A 24,077-nucleotide genomic window follows, 5' to 3' on the forward strand; every position below is an offset into this window, starting at 1 on the left:
CGGCTGAACCCCCAAATCCTCCGAAAGATTTGGCCGAATCCAAATTTGCATATGCTTATTAGGGGTGGGAAGGGGAAACATGTTTTACTTCCTTGTTTTGTGACAAAAAGAAACGCAATTTCCCTCCCTGTCCCTAATTTGCACATGCAGATTAGGATTCGGTTCGGCCGGCAGAATGATTCGGCCGAATCCGAATCCTGCTGAAAGAGGCCAAATCCTGGCAGAGTCCCAAAACAAATCCTGGATTTGGTGCATACCTAATACAAAACTGGGCATGTTGCTAGTAGTAATTAACTTCAATGGAGGTCATCCAAATGTGGCAAATGCCCCTCTAAACATTAAATTACACAAAAAAATGACAGCAAACGGACTCACAAGAGAATGAGTTTGGTTGTACACCAAGGAGATGTAACTTTATTGCTATGACAGATTAGAGGAGATAGAGAAACTGATTTTAAATCTGTTTTTACCTCAAATGTCCCCATAAGTTAAAGCTGTAACTGGCACTCAGGGCTTTTATCCGACCAAGTGTTTGGTACTGGTTATTCAGGTGTTGGCCAAAGACCTGGCTTGGTCCATCATCTTCAAGGACAAGTTAAATTGTAAAAAGATATCTTATATATCACCTCTGCTAAAGCACTGCAGTCCTAATGGAATGTTCCAGGGTGACAATACTACCACCCATGGGCACTAATGGTTAAAAAAATGATTTAGTGATGATGAATCTCTTATACTATGAAAGTCCTGGCCATCAGATCTCCACCCAAATAAGCGTTTATTGAGATATTGGAATAGCAACACTGGTTTCCATCACCATTAACAAACACTGACTGATTGCTAAGGAAAGCTTAATGTTTCATCCCTCCAATAAAGTTCCAAGCACTTCTGGCATTTGCTGGACTCACTGTGTACTAGAAAGATATGTGTAAAGCTGATTTGCTAATATAAGGGCTATATTACACCCATAGGCTGAGAATGATAAAGATTTTAAGAGATTTAGTTTCCCCCAAAAATGAATATCTGTAATATAATACATATATCAACGATCTCCATTGGTAAACCATCTATTGCTAGCCCCCAATTTTTCAGCCTCCTCCACTAAGTTACACGATCACCAGTTAAATTTTATAAAACTAATACAGGCTAAAAAACGAAAGCTTTTGACGTATGGCAATGGGTAAATATGCCGGTACAATTTAGCACCCATGTTTACAAATCAGCGTGTGACATAGCCCTAAGCCAGTAGCACATTCACAGATTTAAATTATTTTTTTTGGGCAAACGCACCGGGAAAAAATGAAAGATGATGGTATACTGAGCCTTCAAAAAGTACAGATGTTCCATAAGGGTCAAATTACGTTCAGTTTTCTGTCCAAATTCTGCACATCAGTAGGTTCCTGTCCAGGGATAGCAGATACAAAACAGGACAATGTTGACTTCTCAGGAGTTGGTGGAGAAGAATTGCGTCAGTGAAGCAGTTATATTGGCCAACAAATTAAACAGATGCATATAGTGAATTATGGAATTTCAAGACGTATAGAAACACTGAATTTCTCAGCAGGACAGGTTGGCAAATAAGATGCAGAAAGAGTTTTCTTCAAGGCATGTTTACAAAAGTGATCCACAGTGACTTAGTTTAGCCCAGAGACTTAGTTTAGCTCAGAGACTTTTTGTTTAGTACAGAGACTTCATTTAGCCCAGAGACTTTGTTTAGGACTGTGACAGTATCTAATGTGGGTTGCTGCACTGAGGAGCAAATGATGAGTAGCATAGAGATGGAGCACTCATTGTCCAAGGTTCTTTTTATGACAACAGTCCTGTCCATGTAATCTATGGCTTATCCAACCTATTGGAAGGTTTCAGTGCACAAATAACTGGAGGACGTTTTCATGATTTCATACCTGAGAATCCCTTTTGGGCATTATACAGCCAGACATTAAAAACCTGATATTCCAGTTCTCTGTTTACCATGGCTCCTACAAACACATATATCAACTTAACTTCAGTGGAACTGACTTACTCAAGAGCTATTTGTGAATATCTCAAAAATTTGTAGGCAAGCAGCTTGTGGGGACAAGTCACAACTCCAGTCAGTGCATCTGCAGAGCAGCTAACAGGCTCGAGAGGACTGAGCATGGGCTGTGGGGGGGGAATCAAACAACAGAATTAGCTGCGCCGTTAAGCAGTTCATGTATTTAGGGTAAAGTCCATTTTGTCTTCTCAATTAAATCTTGAATTTGTATAAAAGTCATCTTCATTTACTTTGACTTTTTAGTAAAGTAAGAAGAATCTGCATCCTGCAATGACAACATGACAATAATGTAACAGAGGGAAACGTAGGCCTGCACTCACTGCTGCTCCTGATGTTTTTTGCATGGTTTAATGCTTTAAATTCTGTCTTTCTGTTCGTTCAATAGTCCTCAGATATCTTAGCTCTCTCGTCTATAATTGCTTATGGGACCAATGTTAATGTGCCTTAGATATTTAGGAACCAGTTGCATGTTGTTATCCTTCTCCCTGCATCTACAACGTATCCATCCACTCAAGATGTAAATCCTATTGTCTATGGTGCTATGGGCTGCAATGCTCTCTTACTGCTTGTTATACTGTGTGTCCACAGGTTACACTCACTCACCACATGTTTGCTTAAAGGAGAAGGAAACCCCCAGGGCGCTAAACCCCTCCCCCCCTCCCCTGTGCTGCCCCCCCTCCCTCCTCCCCCCTGGCCTACCTGTCCCCCTGGGCAAATGCCCCTAACTTTTTACTCACCCCTCTGCGCAGGTCCTGTCCACGGAGTTCGCAGTCGCCATCTTCTCCCACGCGCGTCTTCTTCCTGCTCTGATCGGCGTTTTCTGGCGCATGCGCAGTAGGAACAGGTACCGGTACGGCTCTACTGCGCATGCGCCGAATGTCACGAAGTGAAATCGGAAAACTTCGTGACATTCGGCGCATGCGCAGTAGAGCCGTACCGGTACCTGTTCCTACTGCGCATGCGCCAGAAACGCCGATCAGAGCAGGAAGAAGACGCGCGTGGGAGAAGATGGCGACTGCAAACTCCGTGGACAGGACCTGCGCAGAGGGGTGAGTAAAAAGTTAGGGGCATTTGCCCAGGGGGACAGGTAGGCCAGGGGGGAGGAGGGAGGGGGGCAGCACAGGGGAGGGGGGGAGGGGTTTAGCGCCCTGGGGGTTTCCTTCTCCTTTAAAGGAGAATTCAACCCCCCAACTAATAAAAACCCCTACCCACCATAGTCCCCCATCCTGCTCCCCCTGCACAGGTGTTAACACCTTTAAATGCCCCTAATCCTGTAATTACCCCTAGTTGCAGAGTCAGCGCAGCAGAGCTGACTGGCGCCATCTTCCAGTGCTTCGTAATCTTCGGGTCTACTTCCTTCCCTTCGCCAATTTTTGTGACTTTCTGCCTATGCGCAGTTATCACGAAGAGGAAGATGGCTCCAACTGCACATTCACCGACATGGCGCTTACTTTCCAAAGATTACCGAAGAGAAGAAGATGGCGCCCATGAGCTCCGCTGTGATATGCTGTTCTCATTTGATAATGCCAAGGACATGTTTACTACTCCACATATATTTGGGTTTTGTTTTCTTACCCCCCATATGTAATAAAAGGCACTTAGTTTGCCCAGGAGCAGTAACCCACAGCAACCAATAAGATGTTTGCTTTTAAACAGATGACCAGTAAATCTTAACTGCTGGTTAGTTGCTATGAGTTAATTCTCCTGGGCAAACTTAGTGGCTTTTATTACATAACCCCTTAGCCTTCTAGCTGTAGTAATCGTTTAGTCCACAGCCTCATTATGCAGATGTTTGAGTCAGCTGAAATTTAAAGTCCTAGAGCAAACTTGACCCTGCGCTTTAAAGGAGAAGTCAACCCCTACATGCAAAAATCCTCTCCCCTGTGTAGAAATGTCCCTGAGGTTGCAACCTCCCACATGTCAGCACACGGTACCAAGTTTAATTATTATCTTTGCTGTCATATAAATGTCATGGCTATTTCTTTCTCATGGAAGGCTTGTGAAGATGACGAACTTACCACTCCACTTTTGAAGTTCTTTATTCTTCTTTCACCAACCTTTGCAGTAAGCCACCATGCCCAAGTTGGAGTGTATTGCCACAGATAATACCCCATTAAAAATGGCTGCCCTGAAATCCAGGTCTCTTTCAGGTTATTTGCAGCCGTGATCAACACAAGCCGAGCACAGCGTTCGGTTGCCATTTTATGAGACTGGTCAGTTTTTATGCTCAGCACCTAAAAAAAATTAGTATGTATTAAAAAAAAAAAAAAAAAAAAAAAAATACCTAACACAGTGGGTGACTGCAGTACTATATACACACAAATATTAACATGGCAAATGTTGCTGCAACAATTGTTATTAAAGGGATACTGTCATGGGAAAACATGTTTTTTTTTCAAAACACATCAGTTAATAGTGCTGCTCCAGCAGAATTCTGCACTGAAATCCATTTCTCAAAAGAGCAAACCGATTTTTTTATATTCAATTTTGAAATCTGACATGGGGCTAGACATTTTGTCAGTCTGAGATTGAAGACTAAGTACTTTTCTACAGGTCATGGAACTCTGAGGTGACTTCTAATATGCAAATAGGGGTACTTTATTTAATATGATACACAAGTTTAAGTAATAGGGGTGCACCGAATCCAGGATTCAGTTCAGGATACGGCCTTTTTCAGCAGGATTTAGATTCGGTCGAATCCTTCAGCCCTGCTGAACCGAATCCGAATTTGCATATACAAATTAGGGGCGGGAGGGAAATTGTATGACCTTTTCTCACAAAACAAGGAAGTAAAAAATGTTTTCACCTTCCCACCCCTAATTTGCATATGCAAATTAGGATTTGGATTCGGTATTCGGCCGAATCTTTCGTGAAAGATTCAGGGGTTCAGCCAGATCCAGAATAGTGGATTTGGTGCATCCCTAGTTAGTAAGTCATGTGACAAAAATGACATCATTAACCCTAATACACTGATGACATCACAAAGCACTGTTTATATAGTGAATAAAGTACCCCTTTGTAAATTATAAGGATATTAAAAGTTACCGAGGAGTTTCATGACTATATAACAACACGAGGCTGAAGGCCGAGTGTTTTTATACAGGTCATGGAACTCCGAGGTAACTTCTAATATAATCATGTTTTACAACTGGGGGTACTTTATTTATTATAATACACAAATTTCAATGAGTCGTGTGACTGAAATGACATCAGAACTCACCGTTTATGACTGATGACATCAGAACTCACCGTTTATAACTGATGACATCAGAACTCACCGTTTATAAGGATATAATACACAAAAGCCATGAATATCCTGTAAATTATATCCTTATAAACGGTGAGTTCTGATGTCATCAGTTATAAACGGTGAGTTCTGATGTCATTTCTGTCACATGACTCACTGAAATTTGTGTTTTATAATAAATAAAGTACCCCCAGTTGCAAAATATGAGGATATTAGAAGTTACCTTGGAGTTCCATGACCTGTATAAAAACACTCGGCCTTCGGCCTCGTGTTTTTATATGGTCATGAAACTCCTCGGTAACTTATAATATCCTTATATTTTACAAGAGGGGGTACTTAATTCACTATATCATTTACAAGATATTCATGGCTTTTGTGTATTATAAGGATATAATTTACAGGATATTCATGGTGCTGGCTGTTTAAGAGCTACACCGACTATCATTTTACTGTTTGTGGCAGATAAGAGGCTATAGCAATTATAGTAAGAAGTCATTTCTATGCAGATAATGGAATCAACTTGTAAAAAAAACAAAAAATAGAATTCAAAAAGTTTTTGATCCAATTTCATCTTAGAAACTCACCCGTGAGGTGAAGGACATGCTACATTACCTTATCACACTCTTCTGTTAAGGCATTTTCCACAATGTTCGACTGCACAGGTCCAGGACAAATGTTGCTGATGATAATGTCGGGGTAAGTGGTCAATTCCGTTCTAAGACTGTTGAAAAATCCCTGAACAACATAATATTGGTTTGCAAGACTTGATTACATTTCCTTTATTTCTAACACAGTCCATAATAATTTACAAAAGGGTTAATGTGGCATTTAAGTTTGAATTTCATTAAAAACAATGGTACATTTTAGTACATTTTTTGTTTATATAGCAAAAATTTGGAACAAACATAAGAATCAATAAATGATATGAGACATGGTGGTATTATAATTAAAGGAGTTGTTCACCTTTAAAGTTAGCATGGTGTACAGTGAAATGATCCCTACATTCCACGGCACAGGTATTGGATCTGTTATCCGGAAACCCAGTATCTAGAAAGCTCTGAATTATGGAATGGTGGTCTCTCCGTTATAATCAAATATTTCATATTTTTATAAATTATTTCCTTTTTCTGTGTAATAATAAAACAGTCGCTTGTACTTTATCCCAACTAAAATCTAATTAATCCTTATTGGAAGCAAAACCAGCCTATTGGGTTTATTTAACATTTATATGATTTTCTAGTGGACATAAAGGGGTTGTTCACCTTTTGATTTAACTTTTAAAATTCTGAGATAATTTGTAATTGGTTTTCGTTTTTTATCAATTGTGGTTTTTGAGTTATCTAGCTTTTTATTCAGCAGCTCTCCAGCTAGCAATTTCAGCAATCTGGTTGCTAGGATCCACATTTCCCTAGCAACCATGCATTGATTTGAATAGGAGACTGGAATATGAACAGGAGAGGGACTGAATAGAAAGGTGAGCAATAAAATGTAGCAGCAGCAATACATTTGTAGCCTTAGAGAGGATTTGTTTTTAGATGGGGTCAGTGACCCTCATCTGAAAGCTGGGATGAGTCGGAAGAAGGCAAATAATTCAAAAACAACAAAAAATAAATAATGAAGATCAATTGAAAAGTTGATCAATTGATCTTACATATTTCTTCTATATTCTCCTCTGGTTGCCTGTTCTAGCTTTGACACCTGCTAGAATGCTTCTCCTATGGGCTGCCATATGTTTAGCTACATCTATGTCTAAGGGTAGAGCTCCATGAGCGATTTTCGACGGATCGACGCCCGGACGACGACAAGTTGGATGGAGTCGCACTCGTCAAGATATAATTGGACTGAATGAAAAGTGGTAACAACTACACAGTCCGACTGTCGGATTAAGACGTTGATTTGTGCGTCCACATCTGACAGTTCTATCTCCTCGGAGTCCTATTAGAAACTTGATGTCTGCGTCTCCATCCGACTTGTCGCGTGCGTTTTGTCGCCGGGCATCAATCCGACGATGTAATGTCGTAATTTCAACAAGTTCACGTTTAGGTTAGCATCTGTGGCTTTGACATAATGGGGGTTATTTATCAAGGTCCGAATTTATCTCAGTATTTCTAATATCCAACTCCGAATTCCCGAATGAACCTTATTTATAAAGAAAAATAGGGTCGAGCAAACTTCGGAGCTTTCCCCAAAACTCCGAACTGTTCGCAAAAACGATGATTTTTTTTGGAGTTTTCAGAGTTTTTTGAGCAGAAATCCCGAAATCATCAGATATCGGTACGGACATCAGCACAAACACTGGGACCTTCCCCATTGACTTATACAGGACCTCAAGAGCTTTTAGATGCCGGGGTTTTGGATTTGGAGTTTTTAGACTTTAATAAATCTCCGAAAACTAGAAATTATTTGAGGTTCGGATATTCGGACCTTGATAAATAACCCCCAGTTTGTTCAAATGTTCATTGCCAAATATAAATTATTATAAACAAATTACACTGGGACTTTTTATGACGTGAGTGGACCCATTCCTAGGAAATAGGGACTAATGAGAACCTTAAGTGTGAAAACACATGGATCTACACATGGAGCTACTAGTCACTGCTACTTAAAATGACAAAAAAAATCCTACCTATCCCAACATTAGGGATGCACCGAATCCAGGATTCGGTTCAGGATTCGGCCAGGATTCGGCCGAATCCCTACCTACCATATACAATACTGAGAATTGCCTCTGTTATTGTCTATTTTGTAGCAGTTACAAGTAGCTGCTACTAGAAGCTTTATCTGTCTTCACACTACTGTATTAGGCATTTTAGGGGTGTTTCTCTGCCAGAGGGGAAAAACACAATTGGAGGAGATACTGCGGCTAAGGAAATAGGTTAAACAGTAACTACAGAAAGAAAGAATGTGTGGTTATATGACTTCTATACTTTCAACTTCCAGCTTTTCAACTGCTTTTAGGAAAAAAAAAAAAAAATGCCCCACTGAATTTGGAAAGTAATTTAGTCTTAAGACTTACCTGGAGGGCATGTTTGCTGGCAGAGTATCCAGTTGATAGAGGTGCTCCAATGAGACCTACAGCGCTGCTTATGTTGACAATTCTCCCCCTTTTCCTCTCTATCATGTGCTGGAGAACCTGCTTGGTGATAGAAATTGTCCCCAAATAATTTAGTTCAATCAATGCTCGGAATACATCTAGATTAGTTTCTACAAACAAGGATCGCTGCCATCGTCCTGCATTATTTATTAAAATATCGATCTGGAGAAGGAAAAATACACAAGTGATAATATTGCAGAATACGAACAGAGATGTAAAAGATGGATTTTCTCTCTCTCTCTCATATATATATATATATATATATATATATATATATATATATATATATATATATATATATATATATATATATAGACAATTACAAAAGTCCTCAGCACTCAACCCATTATCAATATATTTAAGACAGAGACATTTTGTGCTACTGCTACTGAAAAATGCCTTACCCTTTAAACAACACAGGGATTGTTTGTCCATATATTGCAATATATTTAAGCTGGCCAACTACGTCAAAGTCATCCCATATCTGGCCAGTCCTATGCTTAATTGTCATCTGATTCATTAAGAATTCTATTGCTTCATTATACATTTTACAAAGGGACTAAGTTTTACCTGCAACTTACTTGCTGCTTTCAAAGTAAAACTCCCAAACTTGGCTGCCCTTTTATTGGACACCAGTGGGATCACCTGACTATAGCTGGAGGGGGTGGGAGCTTCAACATGGAGCTGGTCACTGCTCTTGTAGAACTATAACGAACAAGGGAAAGTTGTGCTCACCACTAGTTTTTAAAACCATTAGGCGGGGGTGCAATGAGGCTGTGACCACAAAATACATATAGACAATTACAAAAGTCCTCTGCACTCAAACCATTAGCAATATATTTAAGACAGAGATATTTTGTGCATACTGCTACTGAAAAATGCCTTACCCTTTAAACAAAACAGGGATTGTTTGTCCATATATTGCAATATATTTAAGCTGGCCAACTACCTCAAAGTCATCCCATATCTGGCCAGTCCTATGCTCAATTGTCATCTGATTCATTAAGAATTCTATTGCTTCATTATACATTTTACAAAGGGACGACTATGTTTTACCTGCAACTTACTGGCTGCTTTATATATATATATTCTATGGAGCAAGTGTCCACTCTAAAAGATTAACCAGTTCGATAGGTTGGACAGCAACCTATCAGACATTTCCTTTTCATTAGACTGATTGCCATGATAACAGTGAACTCCTGATTAGTTGCTACTGGTTACTACACGACACCAAAGCCCTACTATGACATACTTTTACATTCCTACTCAGTCTACATTTAATCCTGCTGCAAAACAAGGTGACAGACATCTAACAAGTTATAACAGGGACTGTCAAAGTGCAGCTCTCTTGCTTATGCTAAACTACAGGTCCCACAAGCCTATAGCACACAGGGGGCAATAGGTTTAACATCTTTAACATAGAAGACATTATAATAAGCAGCGACGTAACTAACACGAGCGCATTGTAGAGAAATACTTACTCGACCAAAATGCTGCAAGGCTTTCTCTGTGGCTTCTTTATGCATACTCATTTGGGTCATATCAAGAGGAAGAATCAGGATGTCTTGGTCCTCTAAACTGCTGATTTCTGTAATTTACCCACAAAATACATTTAGAGGCCCATTTATTTAAGATCAAGATTAAACTCTATTTCTCTAAAACCACAAATGTCTTGAAAGTTATTAAAAGATCCCCATATAAAAAGTACAAACGGAAAAAAGTGCGGAAAAAAAAAAAAATAACAATACGAATACATCAAAAACCTATAAAAATGAGAGTTTTTCTAGCAAATACAATAAAAAAAAAATCTAAAAACCTCTTAAAGTCTGAAAGGTTAAAACAGGTCCAATAGGATCAGCGAGCTCTCACTGACTTCTATGGCACATTGACTGCGTAAGTAAACTTAATAAATCGTACATTTTTTGAGTTTTAAAGAAATATAACTTATATATATATATATATATATATATATATATATATATATATATATATATATATATATATATATATATATATATATAATATAACATAACAGAAAAGATAACACACATTTTTTTTTAAAAAGGATTTTATTTTGCATTTTGAAACAAACAACATACTTAATAACAGACAATGTAGGTGTTGATGATGAAAAGTGCAATTGGTCACGCAGGACCACAACATATCAGATTAAGACATTCAGGCACATTTGGAGCATAGAGTCTGCTACGTGTTAAGCTAATGTGAGTATTACATGTTACTTCCAATTTTCCACAGGATTTGAGCTTACATAGGATTCAATTTGCTGAAAAAGTAATAGTTATATTACATATATATTCTCTCATATACATGCATTTATTGAGATCCTGGGTCTACTTCGGGACAGAGCTCTAACCAGGGTTCCCAGATTTTCCCAAACTTTTCCGGGCACTGTCTGGCTATGTATGTTAGTTTTATCATCGGGAGCCTGGTATTGATCAGATTAACCCATTGCTTTACTGTGGGGGGTTGTGGGCTCATCCATGTCATGGCAATCTGCTTTTTGGCGTAAAATAGAAGGGGTTTTAGTAAACACCGTGTTTTATTCAGAGGTGCCAATTCGTCCACCAGTCCCAGTAGGCACACCTCTGGTGTTAGTGCTTCAGGGAGCAGAATTTCATTAGTCAGGTAGGCTATCACCTTGGCCCAGAATCTTTGTACCAGGGGGCATGACCTAATCAAATGAAAAAAATCAGTGTCCGGGTGCTGGCATTTTGGACAGTTTCCATTGGGACTTTTGCCCATGGCTTTTATTGGAGCAATATACGTACAATGTATGATACGGAATTGTACCATCCTATCTTTTGTAGAAATTAGAAATCTGTAGAGTTCCCCTATTGCATCTTCCCACATATCATCATCTAGAGCAGGAATGAGGTCATTCCATTTGGTTTTTGCTTTGTTAAATGGACTATTGATGGTGGATATCAGTATCTTGTACAGCCCCGAGAACAGCTTTCGTGGATTTGGGTCCCGAAGCCTGTCTTCATGCAGTTGGGTATTTGTACAGATTGCCAGGCTACCAAATTGGGCCGCAAATGCGTGTCTGAGTTGGACATATCGGTGCCAGGCTATGTTTGGGTGGTTCAGTTTAGTCGCTAGTTGGGTAAGAGTCGGGAAGGTACCGTTAACTAAGAGATCTGATAGGTGTCTGACCCCTAATTTTGGCCAGTACTTAAAGTCCAGTAGATGAAGTAGGTGCTGCAGATTGGAGTTTCTCCATAGTGGGGTATAGAGGGATGGAGGGCTTGCAGCTTTTGAAAGAACTTTAGTGGCAAGTATCCAGGCTCTTTGCGGGCAGCTTAGTGTGTGGGGCAGTTCAGGGGTGTCTTTGGTTTTCCTGTAGGGCGTATTTCTAATTGCTTCGAGAGAGCCCACCAGCGTGGCGTGTAAAGCTGTGAGTGTGTTTTCGGGGTTAAACCAGTTATGTATGAACGCTAGTTGACTTGAATAGTAATACATTTGCAGATGCAGAAGGGCTAATCCCCCCCTTATCCAATGGAGCCTGGAGTGTTAGCCTGTTGACTCTAGTTTTTTTTTTGCCCAAATAAAGGGGAAGAGAATAGCATCAATGCATTTAAAGACCTGCGGGGGTATCCATATTGGGGCATTCTGCAGGAAGTATAGGAATTTGGGTAGGTATACCATTTTAAATAGGTTGACCCTGCCCCAGACCGTTAGAGGTAAGCCGGCCCATTGGCTGACAGTGTTTTTGAAACCTTGTATCACTGGATCAATGTTTTCTGTTACATAGTTTTGTGTGCTTGGCGAGATAATCACACCAAGGTATTTAAAGCTGGATACCCACCGCAGCCCCTGAATTGCACCTGTTCTCTGTGCAGATTCTAGAGTAAATAAGATTGACTTCCCTTTATTTATAACCAGACCGCTGTATGTGCCAAACTTGTCAGCTAGGCAGAGCGCCAGTGTGAGTGAGTCATGTGGGTCTGCTAGGAGCAGTAGAAGATCATCCGCATATAGTGCAATTTTTTCCTCTAACTTCCCATATTTGAGTCCATTGATTTCAGGGGTTTGTCGGACCATAATGGCATAGGGTTCTATCGCTAAGGCAAAAAGGAGGGGAGAGAGGGGGCAGCCCTGTCTGGTGCCTCGGGTGAGAGGGAAGGCTCTGGAGAGAGTGTTATTGACTCTGACTTGCGCAACTGGGTGTAGGTAGAGGAGTTTAAGCCAGGCTATGAAGGTAGGGCCTATGCCAAACCTCTCTAGGGTTTTCCATAGGTAGGACCATTCAACCGTGTCAAAGGCTTTAGTGGCGTCCAATGCCGCTATGAGTCTGGTACCTCCATTCGTATGAGTGGTTTGCATATGGGTATGTAATCTGCGTAAGTTTATAGCCGTACTTTTATTTGGCATAAAGCCTGTTTGGTCTGGGTGGACAATAGAGGTTATAACTTTGTTAAGGCATTTGGAGAGAATTTTGGCCAGAATTTTGACGTCATAAGTGAAATGGGACGGTAGGAGTTGCAGAGGTATGGGTCCTTTCCCTCCTTTGGTATAAACACAATCAGTGCAGAGTAGAAGGACTGAGGGAGGGAGCCTGTGGTGTGAGCCTCTAGAAGAGTGGTATGGAGTTGCGGGGCAAGTGTTTCACTAAGAAGTCTGTACCAGGCTACCGGAAGTCCGTCAAGGCCTGGGGTCTTCCCTGATGGGAGATTGCCAATGGCATCTACTACCTCTCCTAGCGTAATTGGGCCATCTAGATAGGAGGATTCTGCTCTGGAAAGGGGATATTTTGAAAGAACTGTTCTAGTTCGGTGTCAGAGTATTTGACTCGTGAGGTGTATAGGTCAAAAGTGGCATGCAAATATTTCCGCCATTTCTGTTGGGTCAGAGGTATATAGGCCTGCAGTTGTTTTGATTCTGGGAATCCGTGTAGACGGTTGGATCGCTTTCGCTAGGTATGCTAAGGTCTTCCCATTTTTATCTCCTTGGTCAAAGGATCTCTGGGCTGCATACAGTAACTTTTTTCTGGTAATAGCCGTTTGTGCTAGTTCTAAGTTTCTTTGGGCAAGTACCAGTGCCTGGTGGTTAGCATCCTCCTCCCTATCACCGTATGTTCGCTCTGCTTCCCAGACCCTCTCCTCTGCCTCAGTGACAGCCTGTTTATTGCGTACCCCAGCAATTGCCGAAATAAGTGTGCCCCTGGCAGCTGCCTTGGACGCCTCCCAGACCATATTAGAGCTACTGGTTCCTGCATTAAAACCCCAATATGCAGTGTATTCAAATATACATATCTCTGTCACCTCTGTGCTGTTGAGCCATAGGGGGGATAGTCTCCAAAGAGAGTGCCCCTGCCTTGGTGTAATGCCAATCAGTAGTTGCAGGGGGGCATGATCTGACAAGGCTCTTGGGAGGTAAGTGGTGTCTGTTACCCAATGTGTAAAGTCTGTAGATGCGATGGCCATAGCTAACCGTGACAAGGTATGTTTCCCTACCGTATGACAGGAGAATTGCTTTCCCAGGGGGTTTTTAAGCCTCCATATGTCTAATAGCCCTAGAGCTTCAGTCCATTGTTTTAGTGGGCCAGGTTGGTGTGTTGCAGAGGGGTGCCTGTCAATTTGAGGGTCCATTACCGTATTCCAGTCTCCAATAATACATAGCGGGTTGGGGATGTATAGTGACACCTTGGTAAATACTAGATCTAGTGTCTCCCTACTGAAGGGGGGTGGCATATATAGGTTAACCAGTACCATTTCTTGCAGTGGAGAACTATGAATCGCCCATAGTGGTCAGTGGTTAGATCTAGGAGCTCAAATTGTAAAGTTTTACGGATTAGTACAGATACTCCTCTGGAGTGAGTGGAATAGTGTGAGTGATAGGCATACCAACCCACCGTTTCCTAAGTGCTAGTAGTTTTTGTCCTACCAGATGCGTCTCTTGCAGTAGGAGTATGTCTGGCTTGTATCTGGCTACATAGTCAAATACTAGGGCCCTCTTAAATTTTGAGTTCAGACCTCGAAAGTTTAATGACATTAACTTTATGTCCCCCATAATAAGTTTGAATAGTGGCTGACAGACTGGTGTCTTATTGGGGTTTGACTTTTGCTCCAGTCAGTTTTTGTTGTGGTAGAGTGCTTTGGGTACATATGTCTGTTAAACATCAAACAATAGACAAACAAACAGTCCCTTCCCTCCCTGCCCACCCCCCCAAACCTGGGTGGGCCTATACCCATAACAATTACATGACATGGGGAGTGTTGCTGTGGAAGCCTGATCAGCGCTCCTTCTTAACCCATAAACATGAAAATATAACAGTAGTGAGCAACAAATGCAATAACATCTTGTTCAAAAATGCAAATGGGATGCCGTATGTCGCGGCCTCCCATGCACCTGTTGTGTTGACCGGCACAACTCTGATGAGAGTGAGATCAGGATGTAACTTTGTAAGCAATGTGTAGCCCCATAACCAGGAGCATGTAATCTGGCACCAGCAATAGTCTCTATGTGCCAGGGTGCAATGATCTAGTACCCCCAAGTACTAAAGTCTGACAATAAGGGGTCCAGTAAATGTTTATCCGTTCCACTTGAGTATATATAAAGGCTGGGCCCTATCATGTCCGTACTTCATAGGTGGGATCGGTGGTGGGGACCGCAGCCATTTACCGAGGTGGTTAGCAAGGGATCAATGTTGGGGGGGCAGCCCGTTGGGCCATGGATATGTGTGTGAGGAAGACTGTAACTTACAATAGGGGTGCATAGTAACAGCTACTCACCAATATGGCAGTATGTCGACAGACTCAAATTATACCGATGGGGCACACTATGTGCAGAATGTCCGGTTTTTAAGGTATTATTCTTCAGCTTAGTTGTGGGGTGGTGATCTCCCGGGTTATTTCCGGGAGATCCAATCGTCGGCTTCTGTGGGTGTGCTGAAAATTTGGACTCTGTCGCCTTCCTGTACGCGTAGTTTAGTGGGGTAGATCATACTGTATGGAATTTTAGCATCTCGAAGCCTCTTCTTGATTGCAGTGAAGGTAGCCCTCTGTTTTTGTATGGTCGGTGAATAGTCTGGATACAGCGACACCGTGGTTCCATTAAAGGAGAGAGGCCCTTTGAGTCTGGCTGCCCGTAGCGCAGCGTTGCGATCTCTGTAATATAGCATGCGGCGAAGAAATGGTCGAGGGGGGGCCCCCCGGTGGTAGGGGTCTAGTCGGTACTCTATGCGTTCTCTCAACCACGAAGATATTGGAGAAAGTCTCCGCTCCCAGCAAATCTTTGAGCCAGTTCTCTATGAATAGTTCAGGGTGTTGACCTTCCGACTTCTCTGGTAGACCTATGATGCGCACATTGTTCCTGCGTAGTCTGTTTTCTAGGTCGTCAGATTTGTCAAGAGCTGACTTTAGTTGTTGTTTAATCTCTGAGATGTCATTTGGAAGAGGAATTACAGTGTCCTCCAGTGTGGAGACCCTTGTCTCCAGTTCAGTAGTGCGTTCTCTGACATTTTGGAGGTCATGCCGTAAGAGCGAGAGATCTACTTTAATTTCCTCCAGCTGTGTTGTAGTTGCTGTACGACTCTCCATTATCGCTGCAAGCAGCTCCGACGAGGATGGTTCTCTCATCTCCTGGTCCATAGGAGGGGAGGCCGGTGATGATGGAGGTGAAGCATTATCAGAGTCTTGTGATGGGCCCTGAGATGTTGTTCTTGCAAAGCGTTCAAGTTTCGTCGCTGTGTCAGATTTTTGTTTTTGAGTGTTTTCCCATCTTTGTATTCCACTGGACAGAATGATCTGCAACAGTATTATTCTGCTTATGAAGACTTGGTTAGAAGGAAGAAGAAAGCGTACGTTGAGGATTACTGGTGGTGCATGGGGAAGACTGATGTGTTAATGCACAATGTTAATCTATTGCCAACTCGATACATCACCTAAATGAATGTGGCTGCACTGCAATTATTGGATCAAACGCTATGGGAGGCATTTATCATTCCCCCAGGCACAAGTGCAAGAGCACTAAAGGGTACAAGAGTGAGATTTTTGTATTTTTGTGTTTATGTGTGGATCAAAGTGACTGTGGGAATGGCTGCACTCTGCACAGAGCACAGCTAGCAATGGGCAAATTTATTTTGGCAGGCATGGCCCCCAGGGCTTCAAGTCTCTCACCCCCTGCTGCTGGTCACTGTTCCCGCCATCCCAGATCTGGTATCGGGTTCCGGCGGGGACTGCGCTGCCAGGCAGTTGCGCCTGTATTACGCGAGGCCGCGGCTTCTCGCACTGCTAGGCCGTGCCCTCAGGCTCCGACAGAGCTGGGAAGCCCGCACTTGCTGGAGCGGGCGCCAGGTTGTCTCCCTACTTTCAGGATGCCGGTGGTGAGTGAGAGGCCGGTGTACGTGGGAGGATATAGGGGGTTTTATTACGGAGCCCCGGAGCACCTAAGAATGCGGCCACGCAGCTGCTCAGTCGGCCACACCCCCGATAACACACATTTTTAGAGGAAAAATACGATTTGTTAGTAAACAGGTCCCTTAGTATATTTAAAATATCTGTACCAATTTCATTATAGTTGTTTTTGCTTTCTGCTGCTAATAACTGGTGTTGCAACCTGTTCCCCAGTCTCCCCAATTTCCACTGCTTAGTTTGTTTACCAACTGTACATCTTGCTTATCTCACGTTGCTGTAAAAGGGTTTTCTTCACAGGACTGACCAATCCAATACAGGGGCCTTATAACATTATCTGCCTCTATATGCAGTATTAGAAGATTCAACAGATCCAGGGCAGTGTGAATATGAATATGTGGCTCATTGAATAAGTGTGCTTACCCAGACATTTTTGTTTTACTCTAAGTAATTCATTTTCTCTCCTGGATGACAATATTAGAGGGCAGCCTAATTTGGCTAGTTGATAGGATAGTTCCTCTCCAATGCCACTGGAAGCACCTGTTACCCAAACCACATTGTGGCCAAGTTTGCTTTCTGTAAAATAAAAACAAAATAATGATTACACAAGGTATTTTATGAATAAAATTAATTCTGCCCAATTAAGAAAAGGTACCTGACAGGTCTGACAAGCTTATCTGACCCGGGCAGATTGGGGGGAGATTTAGTCGCCTTCTTTGGGGTGACTAATCTTCCCAAACTGCTTCCCCGTGTCTTCCGCCTGCTTCAATGAAGAAACACCTGCTGCAATGCACTCGCGGCGCTTAGAATTCCGAAGTCGAAGTGAAACTTCCCCAAGGAAGAGGCGATTAGTCATCGAGCGACTAAATCTCCCCGAATCTCCAGGTGTGCCCTTACCCTAAGAGATACCCACATTTTACAGGCATGATGCTTAGGGAAGACTGATGTGTCAATGCACAATGTTAATCTATTGCCCACTTTAGAGCCAAAAATTCCAACTTATGAACAGGGTAATTTCTTTCAGTGGGGCTGATACTCCGGCTGACATATGCTACTGGCTTCAACCCCTTTGGATATTCCTGGTGAAGAATACCTCCTAGACCCTCATAACTGGCATCTACATGCAGGACATAGGGCTTCTGGGGGTCAGCATATGCAAGTACGGGAGCTTCTGTAAGTCTCTTTTTCAGAGTCCGAAAAGCCTCCTCACAAGCCGAAGACCACTTATCTTTGAAAAGAATTGGAGCAAGAGACCGTTCCTTGGTATCACTGCCTTGTAACAACCCATTCAAAGGATAAGCAATCTTAGAGTACCCCTCCACGAATCGTCAATAATACCCACAAAATCCCAGAAACGACCTCAGTTCCGTCAGATTTGTGGGTCAAGGCCAATTTAGCACAGCTGCTACCTTCTCAGGGTCAGTGGCAATTCCATCCGCGGACACAATGTATCCTACAAAACGCACGGACTGCCGGGCAAACTTACACTTATCAAGGGAGAGTTTTAAACCTTCCTGTCGAAGGCGCTCCAACACATTAAACAATCTGACATCATGTTCCTCCAGCGAAGCCCCGAAGACTATAATGTTGTCTAAGTACACTATGCAATGTCTGGGGGTCAGGTCTCCCAGTACCTTCTCCATGAGATGCTGAGACGTGGCAGGAGCTCCACTTAAGCCCTGAGGCATGCAAGTGAATTGGTAAAACCCCAAGGTGCAGATAAAAGCAGACTTTTCTTGATCTTCAGCATTCATGGGGATTTGATAGTACCCTGACCGTAAATCCATCACAGAGAACCAAGCACTTCCATGCAGGGCACAAGCGCCTCATCAATACGAGGCAGTGTATACTGATCAGGGATGGTCCGTCGGTTAAGGGTTCGATAGTCCACACACAGACGGACACTACCATTTTTCTTCCACACTATGACAATAGGTGAAGCATACGGCCTACGAGATTCCACAATTATCTTTTGATCTTTAAATAATCTCGAACATCCTCCAAATCCCTGGGAGGTATTCACCGAGACCTCTCCCGAAATGGGGTGCCATCACTCAACCTTATTTGATGTTCTGCGTGCCTAGCACAACCAACATCCATATCATCCACTGAGAACACATCACTGTACAAGGCTAGGCGTTTCTCTACTGTAACTCTTGACGATGCTTGAGAGCGTCATCCGCTTCATCGAGGTGAAAGTCTAATTTAGTTGCGGAGGATCCCAGACCAACAGAACAAGAGTCTATATACTCCACCGGATAGCAATGAGCTACCGTACGCCAGGCGGGTATCACTACCGGATGGGAAGTAATATTCTTGACAGTCACCACATCAGTTCGTGGACACTTAGAACGATAGTCCTTTCTTTCAGGAACTTCTTTTCATCCATTTAGAGCCGCTTCAGCAGGATTTGTTTCCAGCAGAAAGAAACTGCCACTGATAGCAGGTACAATCTCCACATAGACCCTAAGACTGTGGACTCCCCCTGTTGGAATCTCTACAGAGTGCCAAGGATTTCCAACACAACCCCCAGGTAGCTCAGGAGCAAAAGTCTGACAGATCTTCTGCAGTGGTGGGGCTACAGGCAATGTAGTGAGCGGAGTACCTGCATGGGTTTGGAGAACCATCAGGAAGGCCTCCTCTACAGCTTTCACATTAGAGCTCACAATCACCGGAGTAGTCTCTCTTCCTCCTGGCGGGGGACACACATAAGCAACCACGGATAAAGGGGGATCTCGGTCCCCCATGACACCCGGAATGTGCAATTGTACTTCTACACAGCCGTCCATATAAGTAGGTCCTGCTCCTACTCCAAACACCAGCACAGTTCCTACCGGCTGCAGTGGTATATGACTCAGGAATTCCTCATAGAAAGGGCGGTGAATTATGGTCAGCTGGGAGCTGGTATCAAATAACGCTGTGGCCGGGACATCGTTTACCAACAGGTCAAAAGTACAGTGATGACCCACTCCTGGCAAGCATAAAGATCGTGGCTTACTGCGGGAAATCTTACGTTTCTTATGTAACTGCCCCGCTTTACTCTGCAAGCGCTCAAAATCAGCTGGCATCTGACATTGATGCACTCGGTGCCCGTGATGCCCACAGCGGAAAAATTCCGGTTGCTCCGAAGTATTCTGAGGCTTTAGAGATGGGAATTTACGGTAGCACCCTGGGGAGTCATCTTTCTTTCTCATAGCCCCTTTGTTATCCCGACGGGGAGTTAAAGGAGTTTCCGGACTAGGATAATCCCCAGCAGCCTCATACCGAAGCTCGGCCTCCAGTTCTTTCACATAAAGCATGAGGTCTCCTAGGGGTGGTGGAGGGCCGTGCCGGTACTTAACCCGTATCTCCGTAGCCACCGATTGTCCTCCCAGCATTCCACAGAGAAGTTGGCTCCGCCACTTTTCATCCACCTGTTATAAGAATGATGTTCTTTCGCACCAGCTTACACAAAGTGCCTTCCAACCGGGTTATATAACTAGACACTGCCTCCGCCGTCCCTTGTCTCATGCTCTGAAACGTGTGGAGCCAGGTATGGGGGTTATCACAAGGCCCATACACATCCTCTAGGGCCTTGAGACAGTCCGCAGAAGAGGCATTAGCATGGGCCTTACGGAACATCTGAACAATTCTACTAGCCGGAGGGCGCAGCTTTTGCGTCAGATGGATCCGCTTATCAAACTGAGGGCAATGGCACTCTTCCAGCATCTGAGCTGCAGTTTCTTGCCACTCCTCAAACTCTTGTTCGCCCTCTGGTATGGGGACCAGACCCGAGAAAACTTTCAACTTTGGGTACTTGGTTCCAGCAACTATAAGAGTTCTCTGGATATATTGAGGAACGAAGTCCCTTTCCTTGAAGAGTTCTGGGGGATCATGGCCACTCGCTACCGCAACTGAGGCCAGCGGTTCATCCTTTACCCTTTCCTTGGTCCAAGTGGAAACAGCAGGCCCGGAGTAAATTATGGTTCACCCCACAGGAAGTGAGCCACCGGGGAGTAAAAAATACGGCCCCTCTCCATCACTCAATTTTCTCAGCGTGTTATATAATACACGCCGACATTCGGGTACCCCCAAAGGAGCTTCAGCCAGTATCTGGCTGCCCTTCAGCCTCAATCCCCCATCTATTGCGAGCTGAAGGCTGTCCAATGTGACGACGGGGCCTATGCCGTCCACAGCAAAAACACACACACTGTCGGCACCCCTTTCGGCAGCCCAACTGCTCACCTCTTGTGGCCGAATTATCGCTGTGTTGTTTAACTCATGTTCCGAGATCTGAGTGGGCCTTAAAAACCACAGAAAGGTCCCGAGAGTATCTCCCTTTTTCCTATCACGTCCGCACCCGCATCGCCTGTCACACTAGGCTGCGGTGCAGTGTTAGTTTTACCCTGTACAGGCTCCACGTTGGGTGCCAACATGTAGCGCTATAGTGAATTTTGTACACCGTACTCTCCTATAAGCTTCACTCCCAGTACATATGCTCCGGATGAGACCTTAAAATCTTAGGGTGTGAACCCTCACAGTGATGTGGAGGCAGGGTGTAGTGCAACTGTAACTGTATTCAGGGTGCAAATAATTGGGCGCCAGTGGTTCTTATAACTTAACCATAGAACAGATTTATTGAGCATACAATCCTCAGTGGAGTGTACATAAAGAGAAAGTTTGCAGGATCATACATTTCAATGAATAGGCAGTACTCACAGCACCTTTGGTCAGTATGATTCTCCTCAGAGATAGGAACAATACATGCAGCTTTGAGGAGGTACACCCAGCTTTCAGCCTTTTCACTAAGTGGAATCTGAGGGGAATATTCTACCCTAGGTCTGTACACTTAGTCCCTACTTCTGGGCAATTAGTACCCTGGGATCTTAATCCCACTACAATCCTCATAGGAGCCTCAAACTGCTCAGCTAAATAATCTGTCTGTCACTCCTAGAGTGACTATTAAAGATATAAACTATACTGATTAAACCCTATTTAGGTTTTGCTTGCTCAGACCAGGACTAACACAAAATGGACCCTGAAAGCATGGCTTCAGAAGCTTTTATACTCTAGCACAATGCCATCTGATGGTCACTGCGAGAAACAACAAGGGGCATAGCTTAAAGCAGGAATAGGAAACAGTACCCCTCCCAACTGTATTTTAGGACCCAGTTAGGTGTCTATAACACTAGGGGACTGCCTGCTAAATAATACTAGGGGTGGCTATTCTACACATCCCTACACCTTCAATGTTCGCAGATTCGGCCATCACTAACCACAGCATCAGGCAGTAGAGAGCTGCATGGTAATGATGTGTGGGCCGACCTCGCATTCCCCCCTTTCCGGGTCGCGGGTGGGTGCAGGTTGAGCTCTTCTGACTGCTCTCCCTGCCCGAGATGTTACAAATGCCGGCTTCCGTGTTGAGCTTTTATAGACGCACGCCGGCTCTTTTGTGACGTCAGCGGCAAGGTGGGTCGGCGCAAGTTTATAAAAGGAACTCGGAAGTTGGGCTCGGGCAGGCGCAGGTGGAGGGAGGGCGGGTCAGGAAAATCCCGACCCGCACATCACTATTGCATGGGTCTGACGTGCTCAACCTGTACCTCATTACCCCCAAACTCACGCACACAATCTTTTGCCCATCCCAAGTTAAACCTGCCCTGCAACCAACTTAAGTGTCACAGCAACTAGAAAATGACATCACACTACATCAGGAGTGCCCATACTTTACTAATGCGGGGTCTACAGTAGATAGCTGTAGACCCCGCATTAGTGATGTTGTCCCATTATGATCTACATCCATAATATCACTGTTAGCATTCTGTTTCATGTAAAATATTACTTAAATATTATATTGATTTATAAGAGAATTTATATTACAAAAACAACTATTTCTTATGTAACCTTAACAGAATAAATATCTGAATGAAGAATAAAACAGATGAGTTATTTAGTCAAACTGTTTGTTGACGGTGTCTTGAGATCTACTGATCACCAACTAAAGGTCTACTGGTAGATTCCGATCTACCTTTTGGGCACCCCGGCACCACATAGTAAAGCAGAGTTTACTTTATGCTTCCCCAATTGGCTGCCTACAATTCACCCATCTTCGTGTAAAAACTGCCTGCATTTGGTAGCACTTTATACATAAAGGGCTGGTGCAATGTGGGTATTTTTTTTTTAACAGCTTCAGGCTTGTGAGTCATTCAGACGGGCAGGCTAGAGAGTGACAAGTGTTAAATACAGGGCTGACTTGTGATCAGGAGAGCTGTGCTTTGCACTTTGAGCAAGTTCTTTAATCCAACATAAGATACAGAACAAAGTTCTGGATGCAAATATTCTGTGCCCAAGCACTAAAGGGGGCTATTCTGCATTCGTTAATACTCAAATACAGGGCAATAATAACAAACCTTTGTGTTTTGAGCACAGATGCCAAAATTTACCCTGCAATATTTCTAATCACGCATTTGCAAAATTACCTGGGGTATGCCCAAAATACTCTGCCCACTGCAGAGTCAGATCAGAATCTGCCATAATCAGCCTAATGAACTGTATGAGAAAGTAGAGAAGGCTGCAGGTGACCAGCAATGAGAGACACAAGCCCAGATCCATGCTGAGAGCAGATTCAGCCATTTCCTGATGTAGAAATGTCACACACTGAAGGGAAGGGATTTGAGTCAAGCTGCTTTTCTTCAGGGATATTCAGACCTTGTCTGTTTGTTTCCAAAGGGAACAGGAAGCTCGTCCGATACTTAAAATCTCCTCCTTTTGTTTCCCTTCTCTAAAAAGAGGCTGCTGCATTCCCTCGTCCATGTTACTGAGCTTGTGTAAGTCACAAGATAGGTTGCATAACTCCACTTCCAAAATGGAAGCGAGGGAGAGGCACCTACTGATTAATGTGAGGCTCTGCCAAGCAGCCGACTACTCCCTTTGTACATATAAAAGCAGCACTTAGCTCCCTCCTCTCACACAGGCAAATTAAGAGCTGCTGCTTTTAGCTGGTGACAAATACACTTCATCATTTTCTAAAAAGAAGTATATCATATCCCCAGCCACAGAAAATAATAGCTACTAATTCTGTATGAGTCAAACTGGACATCGAAAAAAAAAAAAACGCTGGTGATAATACTGATTAGTACCGACACTTTCAGATCCACGGTTGTATTCAATTGGCATTTTTCAAAAGCAACATGCTGCAATTTTTAAATGGAAATTGCATTTTGGATTTACAAGAACACATCGGTTGCATTTAAAATGCAAAATACACATATACAAAAAGGGGGATGTTGGAAAGTATAAATCTCAAGTCACCAGCAAGTCCCTTTATAATCTTTATAATAGACTATACCAAAATCA

At 43.1% G+C, this 24,077-nt stretch overlaps 1 protein-coding gene across 4 annotated transcripts; it reads right to left on the minus strand.

The window, feature by feature from the left end:
- Positions 1 to 382: 382 nt before the first annotated feature.
- Positions 383 to 23,620, minus strand: LOC108699750 (dehydrogenase/reductase SDR family member 7). 4 transcript variants are annotated; one of them, XM_041574818.1, is made up of 7 exons: positions 23,201 to 23,620; positions 17,169 to 17,321; positions 9,855 to 9,961; positions 8,296 to 8,412; positions 5,892 to 6,014; positions 4,051 to 4,266; positions 383 to 2,297 (listed from the first exon to the last, which is right to left on the minus strand). In XM_041574818.1, the coding sequence occupies exons 1-7, from the start codon at positions 23,352 to 23,354 to the stop codon at positions 2,259 to 2,261; spliced, it is 909 nt and encodes a 302-aa protein (XP_041430752.1). In that variant the 5' UTR covers positions 23,355 to 23,620; the 3' UTR covers positions 383 to 2,258. The 4 variants fall into 4 exon arrangements, with proteins under 4 accessions (XP_041430752.1, XP_041430751.1, XP_018087771.1 ...); XM_041574817.1 differs by having other exon boundaries at positions 8,296 to 8,415; XM_018232282.2 differs by having other exon boundaries at positions 8,296 to 8,535; positions 23,201 to 23,617.
- Positions 23,621 to 24,077: the final 457 nt, after the last annotated feature.

This window comes from Xenopus laevis, chromosome 8S (genome assembly GCF_017654675.1).
Source record: "Xenopus laevis strain J_2021 chromosome 8S, Xenopus_laevis_v10.1, whole genome shotgun sequence".
Classification (NCBI taxonomy): domain Eukaryota; kingdom Metazoa; phylum Chordata; class Amphibia; order Anura; family Pipidae; genus Xenopus; species Xenopus laevis.